The sequence below is a fragment of the Amblyomma maculatum genome, chromosome 2 (genome assembly GCF_055883805.1).
Source record: "Amblyomma maculatum isolate TAMU_Amacu chromosome 2, ASM5588380v1, whole genome shotgun sequence".
In the NCBI taxonomy this organism is placed as follows: Eukaryota; Metazoa; Arthropoda; class Arachnida; order Ixodida; family Ixodidae; genus Amblyomma; species Amblyomma maculatum.
Window position 1 is genome coordinate 562,621 of NC_139345.1, and position 14,080 is coordinate 576,700.

At 42.7% G+C, this 14,080-nt stretch overlaps 1 protein-coding gene across 5 annotated transcripts in view; it reads right to left on the reverse strand.

Annotated features, from left to right (window-relative positions):
- LOC146197787 (protein unc-13 homolog B-like) overlaps positions 1-11,453 on the reverse strand; it is a 363,959-nt gene extending 352,506 nt beyond the window's left edge. For 2 of the 5 annotated variants that reach the window (XM_084593024.1, XM_084593021.1), the window contains exons 1-2: positions 11,248-11,453; positions 869-898 (exon numbers count right to left, since the gene is read on the reverse strand). In XM_084593024.1, coding sequence (XP_084449150.1) covers positions 869-898; positions 11,248-11,269 — 52 coding nt within the window. In that variant the 5' untranslated portion in view covers positions 11,270-11,453. The remainder of the gene's footprint in view (positions 1-868; positions 899-11,247) is intronic. The other 3 variants (XM_084593022.1, XM_084593020.1, XM_084593023.1) reach the window with 2 other exon arrangements.
- Positions 11,454-14,080: the final 2,627 nt, after the last annotated feature.

Genomic DNA, 14,080 nt, shown 5'->3' on the forward strand with positions numbered 1-14,080 from the left:
AACACAGACGAGTTTAAAGAGCTTTAAAAGGATTGCAAATGGTGTTCTGCCCTCTCTGTCTAAGCATGGGCTTCAGCAATAGTGATGTATTTAAGAAAATCATGCCGGCACCAGTAATGCAAAGTCAATTTATTATTTTACTTGGACATGCTGTCAATCACCTGGGGACACTACAGATTAGGAAGGTGAATGCGCTGAAGTTTCCCTTTGAGTGGACAAGAAGTACCAGTGTTTGTTCTGCCCCAGGCACCCCATTCATGCACCGGTGATCAGTGCAAGAAGGTTACAGTATATTAGAAAATAGTCACTTTGAGTTATGCCAAGGAACGGACATACCCCCCCTGTCAGCCTGAAAGTGGTGCATACAACGCAGAAGCTGTCTGCTACTGCTTACATCTACTACGAATATCACACGACCCTAAAAACACTAAGCAAAAAAATTAACATGCAACATCACGCTACTTCATAGTTTACATCTGCATATTAGAAGGATTACAAGACAAAAAACTGAAGTAAGGATGCATCATTTCCGATCAAACTGAAGGTAACAAATGCCAGAACTATCTTTGTTCTTCATATTGCTCTCACGTATACCGATTCTAAACAATGCATATTTAAAAAGCACGTCATATTTTATTGTATTATGCATTTTAACTTCAAGGCGTTGAAAACGAGAGCAGGTACAATGCATTATAACCATGCAAAAGCAAATAGCCCATTTTACCGAGAATTGGCTCTGAAAATATACACACCAACTGCCAATATACAATTCAATCTAGTCCATGCACTAAAAATAACCACCCACTACGCTACAGGTTTCTTGAGAATCATTGCAAAGGGGACAAAAAATGAAGGAATGTTTACTTACCTGTCGTCCCTACGAACCTGGCTCCCCTTACTGAAAATGAAGAGAAAGAAGATGCTCAATGAGCAAAAAGCATGCACACATACATAGTTACATGCAATTTGCACAAGGCAATATTTAGTGAAAAAGGCTGCCTTAAACCAATATTAAGAGCTGACAATGCTGTTTGTTTGCAGTGCACACAACTAAAAGAAAGCGGGCAATACAGCAGATCAGATGAATACACGTCTGCAAATCTTTAAACTATGTGCATATATGAATCATCTCTTTTTGTTGAACCAGCTGTGAGAATCATATCTTAGCTGTTAGCAAATAAGCAATATCGCATGATCCTGTAAGAAGAAGCTGAAAGCAGGAACATGCGACTGTGCACGAGAAAAGCTGCAAAAGATAATCATGTAAATTTCTGCAGGGCTCGGCAACCCGGTAACGATTCAGCGTGCTGGCTAAACTAATAAATGTGGTATTCTGTAACAGTTAAGAAACAGTTTTGTGTTTTCTTCATTTAGGAATCAAGAGTTATTCGTTCAGTGAGTGAATCCAAACACTGGAATGACTAATGTTCAAGAATTGTTGTTACAAGTATGCCTTCGTGTGTGTTCACTTGATTTAGCAGTGAACAGATAAACCAATAGCAGCCATTTTAAAGCTAGTGACAACAAATAACAGGAAATCAGCTGGAAGCTTATCAGAAGCCAATTACTCGAGACTTCTGTTTCCGGCACCATCTGGCTTGCGCACCTCAATGTATTCCCAGCTAGAAGCGGACGCCAAGGGCAGGATATCCTGTACTCTCTATCTTTTTTTACAATCTAGGCCAGTGATGGAGAGAGCTTTCTGCAAACCAAGTACTCATCTTAATGTCGATGGCTGGCAGATGTAATGCCTGTTCTGAGTCATAATATGCAAAGATTTCACATGTAAATTTCAACCTGTGAAGAAGTGAGGAAGTCAGGCTTTTACAGCAACTGTGAATGAACAACTCAAGTGATGCATCAGTAACTTGAAGAAGTAATAAACTGCATTACTTGGATGTTCTCCCATGCATGCCCATAAGACAAATAAAATTAAAATGCGAGTTTTGGCTGTTCTTGCAGTATATATAGTTTAGTCACACTTCCTACAATTTTCAAACAGCAATGAGTGCTTTTGTGTTACCTGTTACCTTTCCCCTTCTAAAGCCCCTGTAGCTATTATTATCCTTTAGCAAACTACTAATGTTATACCATACATTTGCATTTCACCAACTCAGATTAATGTCATCATCATCATCATCAGCCTGATTATACCCACTGCAGGGCGAAGGCCTCTCCCATATTTCCCCACTTAACCCGGTTCTGTGCTAGCTGCATCCACTTGACCCCTGCGAACTTCTTAATCTCATCCGTCCACCTAACTTTCTGCCGCCCCCTGCTACGCTTTCCTTCTCTTGGAATCCAGTTTGTTACCCTCAGCGACCATCGGTTATCCTCTCTTCGCACTACATGTCCTGCCCATGTCCATTTCTTCTTCTTAATTTCCACTAGAGTGTCAGTAACTTGAGTTATTTCTCTGACCCACTCTGCACGCTTTCTATCTCTTAATGTTACCCCTACCATTTTTCGTTCCATAGCCCTCTGGGTTGTCCTCAACTTAAGTAGAACTCTCTTGGTTAGCCTCCACGTTTCAGCCCCATAGGTGAGTACAGGCAAGATGCAACTGTTGTATACTTTCCTCTTGAGCGATACCGGTAAGCTGCTAGTCATAATCTGCGAGTGCTTGCCAAATGCGCTCCATCCCAATCTTATTCTTCTTGTTATTTCCTTTTCATGGTCCGGATCTGAGGTTACTACCTGTCCTAAGTAGACATATTCGCCTACTACCTCCAGTATTTCGCTACCTAATGTAAACTGCTGTTCCTTCCCGAGGCTGTTGAACATTACCTTAGTCTTCTGCATATTGATTTTCAAGCCTACCTTTCTAATTTTTCTGTCTAGGTCATCAATCATTATTTGCAGTTCATCCCCCGAGTTGCTTAGCAAGGCAATGTCATCAGCAAATCGCAGATTACTGAGGTATTCTCCATCTACCCTTATCCCTAACTGCTCCCATTCCAAGTCTCTGAATACTTCCTCTGGGGAGTACTGGGGAGATTGTGTCTCCTTGCCTAACACCTTTCTTTATGGGAATTTTGTTACTTTCTTTATGCAGAACTATGGTTGCTGTGCAGCCACTATATATATCTTCCAGCACTTTCACGTACGGCTCGTCTACCCCCTGATTTCGCAATGCCTGCACCACTGCCGAGGTTTCAACTGAGTCAAATGCTTTTTCGTAATCAATGAATGCTATGTATAAGGGCTGGTTATATTCCGAGCATTTTTCTATCACCTGATTGATGGTATGGATATGATCGATAGTAGCGTACCATTTCCGAAACCTTGCTTGATCCTTTGCTTGATTGCAGTCTAAGGTTGTCCTGATTCTATTAGCGATTACCTTAGTAAATACCTTATACGTAACAGACAGTAAGCTGATTGGTCTGTAATTTTTAAGGTCCTTAGAAGTCCCCTTTCTTGTGAATGAGAATAATGTTTGCATTCTTCCATGGTTCCGGTACCGTCGATGACACCAGGCACTGCGTATACAGGGTGGCCAGTTTTTCTAGCACGATATCCCCCCCGTCCTTCAGCAAATCTGTAGTTATCTGATCCTCTCCAGCTGATTTCCCCCTTTTCATAGTTTCTAGTGCTTTCTTGACCTCGTCCTTCGTCACTGGTGGAACGTCTGACTGTTTTTCCTTACCGCCAATCTCATTACGGTCCTGACTACTTTGGCTACTGTAGAGATCTGTATAGAACCCCTCGGCTACTTTGACTATCTTTTCCATATTAGTGATGACGTTGCCCGCTTTGTCCCTTATCGCATACATTTGGTTTTTGCCTATGCCCAATTTCTTCTTTACCGCTTTAAGGCTTCCTCTGTTCTTTACAGCATGCTCAGTTTTCTCCATGTTATACTTCCTTATATCGGCCACCTTGCGCTTATTGATTAGCTTTGATATCTCGGCCAATTCGATCTGGTCTGTTGGATTGGAAGCTTTCATACTCTGGCGTTTCTTAATCAAATCTTTCGTCTCCTTAGACAGCTTACCGGTATCCTCTCTAACTATCCTACCGCCTACTTCTACCGCGCACTCAGTAATGATATCTTTGAAATTATTGTTCCTTGCCTCTAGGGTAATGTCGCCATCCTCAGTTAGAGCTGAATACCTATTCTGTAGCGAGATCCCGAACTCTTCTGCCCTCCCCCTCACCGCTAATTCGTTTATGGGTTTCTTTCTTACTAATCTGTTGCGTTCCTTCTTCGGATTTAGGCTAATTCGGGACCTCACTATCCTGTGGTCACTGCATCGCACTTTCCCGATTACCTCTACATCCTGCACAATGGCGGGGGTTGAACACATTATGAAGTCGATTTCATTTTTAGTCTCTCCGTTAGGACTTTTCCATGTCCATTTCCGGTTCTTTCGTTTGCTGAAGAAGGTATTCATGATTCGTAAGTTATTGCGCTCTGAAAATTAATTAATGCAAAAGATTAATGTACCATACCTTATCTATAACATGATCTAACTTATTCCATAGTTCTCCATCCATTTTAACTCAAAGCACAGCAATTAGTGCAATTCGTCGTTAGGCAGGACATGATTCTGTGGCATTTGCATATCCACTTCTATGCATTCAGCCCCTGACGTCATTAATTAATCACTGAGTGCTATTCTTAACTTAAAACTGATCTATGACACTGTAAACTGTCCCTTGATAATGCTCACAGATCACCTGGGAACATCTCCACTCTAACCAATTTCAACCAAAACAATAGCTGCACCTCCCATCTGAACACATTACAGACCATTTCCAGCTTTTTTCACACAGCTGTGGAAAAAGTTACCGCAAACACGTGTCACGAGGTATGTCATTTCATTCATACAACCAAAAAATCAGAATACTTCAACAACAGGTAGAATACAAACAATTATAATTAATAGTAAGCTTTTTTTTCCCCTTCATGGATCACTGCCTTGTCGTGGCGGAGGGGCTTGCGAAACTCGATGAAGTTGTGAGCTCTGCTGTGTAGGGCCACCCAAGATAGACAGGTCATGGCAGAGAGTTCTGACAAAATGTGATTCACTGGAGAAGGTAATGGTAACCCACTCCAGTATTTCCTGCCAAGACAACCTTATGGCCAGTCACAAAAGCAATAATGATCGGGTGCCGGAAGATGAGCCCCCCAGGTTGGAAGGTGTCCCACATATTACTGGGGATGAACAAAGGGCGATTCCTAGTAGCTCTAGGACGAATGAAGCGGCTGGGCTAAAGCCAAAAGAATGCTCAGTTGTGGATGTGTCGGGAAGCGACCGTAAAGTCCGATGATGTTGCAAGGAGATATATCACATAGCAACATGGAATGTAAGATCTATGACGCAAGGTAAACTGGATGTTGTCAAGCGAGAAATGGACAGATTGAACATTGATATCTTGGATATCAGCGAGCTCAAGTGGACCGGAATGGGAAAATTTAATTCCGGTGACCATTATGTCTTTTATTGTGGGCACGAATACAGGAGAAGAAATGGGGTCACTCTCATAGTAAACAGAAGAATGGGCAAAGCAGTGCTAGGGTACAACCCCAAAAATGACCGAATGATTTCACTTCGGATCCAAGGTCACCCTTTCAACATAACAGTTATCCAAGTCTATGCACCAACCACTACTGCTGAAGAAGCTGGCGTTGAGAGATTTTATGCTGACCTGCAATGCCTTTTAGACCGCACTCCATCATCAGACGTCCTTTTTCTCATAGGAGACTGGAATGCTAAAGTGGGGAGTGAAGAAATATTTAGAATTACAGGCAAGTTCGGTCTTGGTGAGCCAAATGAAGCTGGGCAAAGGCTAGTAGAGTTTTGTCAAGAAAACAACCTGACCATAGCAAATACTCATTTTCAACAGCACAAGAGGCGCTAGTGAAATTGATGGCATTCCAGCTGAGTTGCTTCAAAACCTCAACCACAACGCTGTTAACGTTCTGTATACATTATGTCAGCAAATTTGGACAACCCTGCAGTGGCCACAGGATTGGAGGAGGTCAGTTTATATCCCCATTCCAAAGAAAGGCAGTGCCAAAGATTGTTCCAACTACCGCACGATCGCGCTTATTTTGCATGCTAGCAAGGTGATGTTGAAAATCCTCCAAGGTAGGCTGCAGCAGTATGCGGATCGGGTGCTTCCGGACGTGCAAGCTGGGTTTCGCAAGGGCAGAGGAACTAGAGACCAAATTGCCAACCTTCGCTGGATCATGGAAAAAGCAAGAGAGTTCCAGAAACCCACCTACTTCTGCTTTATTGATTATGTGAAAGCATTTGACTACATAGATCACAGCAGATTGTGGCAAGCTCTCCAAGAGATGGGAGTTCCAATTCACCTCATCTGTCTCCTCAGGAACCTGTATGAAGGACAAGAGGCTACAGTCAGAACTGGGCATGGTCTTACTGATTGGTTTCCGATTGAGAAAGGAGTGAGACAAGGCTGCATATTTTCGCCCTGCCTATTTAACCTATATGCTGAGTGCATCATGAGGAAGGCCAGTCTGGATGAGTCTTGAGCTGGAGTGAAGATTGCTGGAAAATGTATCAACAACCTTAGATATGTGGATGATACCACTTTAATGGCAGAAAGTGAAGTGGAACTCAAGAGACTTCTGATGCGCGTACACGAAGAGAGTGAGAAGTTTGGGCTTAAACTGAACATTAAAAAGAGAAAGATCATGCCGTCTTGCCCTATCAAGTCCTGGAGCATCAAGGGACAAGAAGTGGAAGCTGTGATGGATTTTCTCTTCTCGGGCTCCAAGATTACCCCGGAAGGAGACTGCAGCCATGAAATTAAGAGACGCCTGCTTCTGGGAAAGAGAGCCATGGCTATCCTTGACTGCCTAGTAATGAGCAGAGACATTAGATTGCCAACCAAGATCCGCATAACTCGTGCTATCGTCTTTCCAGTTGTGATGTATGGATGCGAGAGTTGGACTGTGAAGAAGGCTGATCGCCGAAGAATTGACGTGTTTGAATTGTAGTGCTGGCGGAGACTGAGTTCCTTGGACTGCCAGAAGATCAAATCAGTCCATATTGCCGACCATAAACCCTGACTGCTCATTGGAGGGTCAAATTCTAAAGTTAAAGCTCAGCTACTTTGGTCATCTGATGAGAAGAGAGGAGTCGCTGGAGAAAGATTTGATGTTGGGAAAGGTTGAGGGTCACCGGAGAAGGGGTAGGCAGCAAACGTGATGGTTAGATGGCATCCTCGAGGCACTGCAGATGAAGTTATGTGATGTTAGGAAGATAGTGAGGGACCGGTAAGCGTGGCATGGTATGGTTCATAGGGTCACGAAGAGTCGGACGTGACTGAACGACTGAACTGAACTGAAGCTTTTTTTTTTATTTTTGTACTGTTCAATTCTTTGTATAGTACTTCTCTTTTATCAGACTCCCACTAATGTACTACCGTAAGTTTGTTACACAACTCCTGAGCTGATTTCTAGGATCCCTCTAGTACAACAAAAAATTGCAATAACAGAAATAATAGTGACTTAACCAGGGTAAAGGCTTATTTTCTGCAGTCCATCTTGCGTTTGCATGGCTTGGAGCCATTGGGGAAAGTAATTGAGCTTGAGAAAAATGCAATTTAAAAGCATAGAATAACAATAAAACATTTTTTTAGTTTTGATTTAAGCTGTGCAACTGAAACTGCCAGTTCTGCTGGCCATTAAGGTTATACTGCTGTCTGCTAACCAGAATTTGTGTTCACAAGTCTGCTGGATAAATGAATGAAAATAATATTCATTCTAGCTGGCATACAGTAAATGAAACACCAACAAGATAACTGAAAGTAGACAAGATGAGGCCTAAATTTCAGCAGATTTAAAGCTTGCGCACCTGATTTCCACTCCAAGTGTGAAACATAAAGCATTGGCCAACCTTCCCCTTCAGTAGCTAATTTTTTCATTTTTTTTTTATTCAAGTTTGTATTTAAACTGAACCAATTGCAACTGCTTTTAAGTTAATGGTGCAGAGCTAACAACAGAAAGGGACCTGAAATACAACTATGCTACTTCATAAGAACATATCAAACACATTCAAATTGCTTTATTCAACATTCTTTGTCAGATGTCAGAAATTAAGACAATTTAATTGTTACAAGTTAACTTTACATGTTACAAGATGCTGAAGCTTTTAGCTAGGCTGTAGGTGCAAGATACAACTTAAGACTCCTAAACCCACTGGTACCATAAGATGAAAAAAAGAAAAGAAAGAAAGAAATAAGGGCAATATCAAAGTTGCTGACCTCTCTACCACTACTAAGATTCTTCTTTATCCTAAGACATTGAAGTCCAGTTGCCATAAGTGCATATTATCACTGTAGCTATTCTAACACCATTGTTAAAGTGATAGTATCAAAGCAAGGATTTAAGTTAGGTCACAATAAAAAATCTCGGTGACTGCAGTGAAAAAGCATATGTGTAAAAGCAACACGTGTATTTGCCAAATGCTGCATTGTAAACAACTTTTAAATGCCACCATCCTAGATCACGCAAGGTTTCAGGCTACTCAGAAAGAAAAGCAACGATTAAGTGCCTAGTACTGAGCACAAGTTTTAAAGAGCCCCATTTGTGAAAAGGAGGTAGTAACATGGTAAATGCGTTAAGTACACGTCTTGTCCAATTGATTCATAAAATCAATAGATAATAAACAGGTCGTGCAATAATAATTTGATCAGCCTCCTCACTGACACTTTCTACTCAGTCTGTTTGCAGCCCATTTAAACAAGCTGTCAATGACAAACAAGTTATCATGCACACTGGATAAAATAAGTTGCTAATAAGTCCTCAATCCATCATGGTAAAGAATATTAATTATAAGAAAACCGCCAATTCCTAAATACTGGAAATGCACAATGTTAATTTTCGAGTTCAGCAAGAGCATGCTTCAACACCAATGTTGGCAAATACATTAGACAAATAGTTATTAGCATAATACACCTGTGTCAGATACAAAGCTTGTAAACCTATATATAAAGAGCTTGAAAAGTACATACGGATAGCTCGCCCTGAAGCCCCCATTTAGAAAAAAAAAAAAATAGCACACATGCATGTACTAAATTTGCAATGAATTCTAATACGTAGATGGTGTTCCATATAATCAAATATGTGTGCATATAAAAATATTAAAAAGGCAGTGAAGGTCAATTTACATTAAATGCTGACAGAATATAAATTATCAAGGACAAATAAAAAACATCTAGTAGGAACACTTGTGAATGAGTCCAAAATACTGCCCAGACAGTCTCATTTGATCTCAGCTTTTCATTAAACAAAACAATATAATTTTTAAGGCAATTCAGTTTTTATCTGCTGTGAATAAGTACAATAAGTAAAAATCTTTACAGGCATTTTTATTATATATATATATATATAAACAGGATGTCACACAACTTTCCCGATTATCTATTTTATTCCAACAGTTTCGGACGGTGGACCGTCCTTCTTCAAGGTAGAATTCTACCTTGAATTCTACCTTGAAGAAGGACGGTCCACCGTCCGAAACTGTTGGAATAAAATAGATAATCGGGAAAGTTGTGTGACATCCTGTTTGAATTTAACTCTGGCCCATTAGTAACAAACAATCCATGTCTATATATATATATATATATATATATATATATATATATATATATATATATATATATATATATATATATATATATATATATATATATATATATAATATCTGACAATGTATATATAATTCAGATCTATATGCGCTATATAGGCGCGGCACAAAAATAAAAACGCGCGTGCGCTTGACTGATCGAATAATTTCTTTGCAAGGCACGCCACCATCAGTAATCAGTAACAGCTACTGGTGAGATGTAGCTCTCCCATTTACAATGGCTTATGAAAAGGTCTCTGTCTTTACGTTCGCTGCACTATAAGTGTATATATAAACTACATAAATCAATTTTAATGTCACAGAAAGTAAGCTTGAACATACGGGCGCACTTCGCTACGGAATACCAAGCGCCAGGTTGAACCGTGCGCACTTCTAAACACAGCCGTACAGCAGTTGCGCCTGAACAGTGAAGTATGCGCGTGAATTCTCACAGCTGCATGCGGGTTTCATAACGCATGCAACCAGCCTTAACAGTTGCAGCCTTGCGTCAGGGCGCAAACGGCCGTTGGTGCCTCGAACGACCCAGCAGCTACCCAAAAATAGTTTCAGCTCAATATCAGCGAAGCACAGGCCAGGCAGAAATTTCCTAGCAGGACGCTCCGCCGGCGGCCGAGCCTGATGGTTTGCTTTCCCACAAAACAACATGCATCTCGCAGACGGAATCGATTGCAAGCCGACGAACTCAGCATGCGCAACTGATTAAAAGCGCGCTGCCACGTCTACGGTCATCAGAAATGTAGCGCCAGGGCCGTAATTGGCAACCCGGTGCTCGGAGCATCAGCTGCCACTGTGCCAACCGAGAATCTCGGTCGAGTACGTGCGCGAGGTTCAGAACCGCGCTTCCGCGTGAAAGCTTGCCTGTACTGCACACGCGCCCCAGAAAGAATTCAGACGCGTTTCCGAATGACAAGAACCCAGGCAATATAGCGCGTGCGCCGTGTACTCCGTAAGGCACGCGATAACTTGAGTGCACACCTTGAGCGCAGGCGGTGGGCGCCGCACCTGTTTCTAGAGCTGTGTTCCCGTGTTTATCTGTCCCCTGACACCGCGCCGCAGGTATTGTACGCACTGAAGATAGTGAACTTTAATGCAGCTGTGCTTTATTCATCAACAAGTTAAAATTAGGAGGATAAAAATATTCGTCACATTCCCTCTTAGAATATTATTTGACATTTAATGCGCGCCCAGGTCTTCCAAACTGCATCCAATGGATGATGTGAGCGCTTTCGTCGCCGTCGTAGGTAAAGCGAAACATGTTTTACAGTAAAGTAGTACAATAGAAAAGCTACAATTGACACGCGTAAACGTAAGAACTGCGCAACCAAATCAAAATTATCGTCCTAACCGCCACAGCCCGCGTTTCGACTTTAGGGTGCGAACGACATGCCGCTTTTCATTTTCATCCCACGCGTCGATCCTCTCCCGCCGCTCCCCAAATTTCCCGAAAGGGAGAGACGAAACCGGCTTCTTGGCATCCAAACATCTCGCGCTGGTGTTTGGCAACACATCGTCGCGCCAGCACTCCGGCAAGTCGGCCGCGCCTGAGAGGGGGAATCGCGCAGCTCGCGCGGTTTGTTGTTAGGCCTAGGAGACAGCAAAACCCAAATCGAAACTAACTTACCTGTAACGCAGAGAAGCGACATGTTGTAGTTTGGCTAACCATGGATGATGCCGTTGGGATTTGGAGGCCTCGACGCGGGTTGGAGGAGGGTCAGAGAGGGGAACGGCGCACACAGCGGAGTACTTGAAAGCTTGCTTCGTGACACGAACTACATTGCCGTCTATGCGTGGGCGAAAAGAAGCAGTCATCTGTAGCCGCCACCATGCCGCCCATGCGCTGCGGTCGGGCGTGACGTAACCATGACGTCAATGGAGCGGCCGCTCTCATTTTCGCAGCTGCGGGGGTGGACGCGCGTCGGCGCTCAGGCGCGCGCGCGACACTTGCGCTGTACTTGCGCAGTTGGGTAACCGCAGGTTACTGATGCTCATTAGTGAAAAGTTATTTAATATCGCTTACATTTGACAACTATCTAATTCATGCTGTCATCTTTCTCGCTTCAATAATCTAAGTGGAGTAGCCGGTGACGCAGCGTGCGAGATCGAAGTTAATCACAAAATGTGTGAAGCACCAAAGGAAAATAAAGTTTCTTCAAGAGGAGGAGTGGCGGGAGAGTGTGATAACGAAAAGGCGAAAAAGACTGCAGCCCGCAGGTGCAGCAAACGTAATCATTATTTATTGTTATGTAGAAACCGGAAGAAGAAAAAAATCAGGCTGGAAGTATATGACCGATCTTCTTCATTCGGATGCTGGCCGTTAACTGTGTTCGCAAGAATGTTTTCGGTGCTTATTAAAGGTTGCAGTTAGCCATACAAGCACTAGCATATGGTTTACAACAAACTCGTTAGGTCATCTCTAGCTCCCACAAATAAGTGAATGAATGGTGCGATTCACTTTTATATTCGCAATGCGTGATCAGAACAAGCTATAAGGGTATAGAATATTTCTGAGTCCGTTATTTGCCCAGCCCTGAATTTAATCTGCGGGGCTGGCAGTATGATGCCCTCGCATGGAACGTCCGTTGAAAACAGTGGCCTCTGTGAAACAGCTAGCCGGGAAATCCCATTCGGATATCGATTCCTAAGAAAACACGGCACGGTATCTCAAGGCTTTCCAGTGAGGAATCATAGGGGTAACAGTTTACTTAGTGGACGCTGCCGAGAAAAGCCTGAAATCTCAGTAGGATCCATGATTTTGAAGCATACGACTTCTATTTAGAAGGCATGTAGACGTGCTCCTTAATTCCAGTGTTTCTTCTCGTATATTGAGGCAAACTAACGGCAGAAGCGCAAATATGCGATTTTGGTGCTTCATATGTTCATTAGCCAGTAGTGTATGGGGAGTATCGCTGAATTGTGCAGCGAAGCCACTCTGCCCTCGTGCACTCTGCACCCTTTTATCGCCTATTTCCAGTTCATTTGAAGCTGGGGCTTGATTCGAAATCAAATCATTTGGCTGATTTTTTAATGGCTCCTCTAAAAGTAGCCTAATATTGCATATCATTGTATTCGCTTAGTTAAGTTCTGCATTAGGAGCGTTGTATAAAAAAATGAGTCATTCTGCCGCCATCATACGGTAAAACCCGATGCTTGTTCATTCAACACGAGATCAATTACGATCTTCCGGCGTTTCACCATCTTCGCAGCCACTCCAAATCTGCATTTGTTTCCCACCGAAAGTAGCCTTTGTGTCAATTTAGGCCGATCATGTTGACGGCATGGGCGACTAGTCGACAATGATCTTCTTCCCTTCCATGTGCCAAGCCAGTTGGACCAGATTGGAATGGAAGGGGAGAAATGGGGACCCGAATCTTTGCGCAGCCGGGCTGTCAAAGAGACATTGGGATAAACTTGCATATATGGGTGAAGGAACAGTTGCACGAATTACATGCAGCATATTTCAAGATTGTCCGGAAATTCGCCTAAACTTTTGCTCTGATTCTAAATGCATCAGAGAAAAACAGCTCACGCAGATGAGCGCAGATGATCAGTGGCACGGCCGCTCAATGGAGGCGCACTCAGTGCACTTATACTGAGTAGCTGTGTCAGTGGGTTCCATTCATCTAAATCAGATAGCTTCTTGCTTGAGAGAAAGTGTCACTGTAGTGATTGTACATAGATACTGACGAGAAGAGACCAAGTGACCTTGCAAAGCTATTACGCTAGCACTCAAGTTCCTGGTATAGAGTATTGGTATATTTATGCCGACAACACGATTAGCTGTTTTTCGTGGCTCTTATTCTCTTCAATAAAAAAAAATCTATTTCACAGTTGTCAATGGTCTTTCAAAGACCTGCACTCGCTTCAACTGTTCCCAGCAAGCGTTAGCCAGGAAAGTTGGCTTTGCTGCAAGCTGAGGACTGACGCGGGAAAGCTCACTTCTAGTGGCGTGCACAAAGTACAGATGCGTATCCATTCCTCTTCCTACAGCAGAATATAGAACCTGCAGCAGACACACAGAATGCTCATGCAGAATTTTAGCTGCGGCGTGAAGGTGTATCTATTTACTTGAAGCGGGCTCTCTGTCAACACGAAAATAACGATGGGCTATATGCAAATCAAAAGAGTCAGAAAAGTTCTTTCAAACGGCATAAGCGATACGAAGAAACATTCTACGCCGACAAGGCTAAATTCCTGTGGTATCGATCAGCCCCGAAACGAAGATATGAGTGAAACACGCGCCAGCAATATCACACCAGTAAAACGCAAACATGGAACTGTAGTAAGCTGTTCAGTTTTATGATTATCACACAAAGGCGACTAATTCTATATACTGAACCCCCAAGCAGTTTCGCGGCAAAAAATAAAAGTCTACTTTGTGCAAAGTGCTACGCCTCTGCTACAATGATGAAAACCGCGCATTGGCACACAGCAGCACATAGAAGGAAAACTTAAAA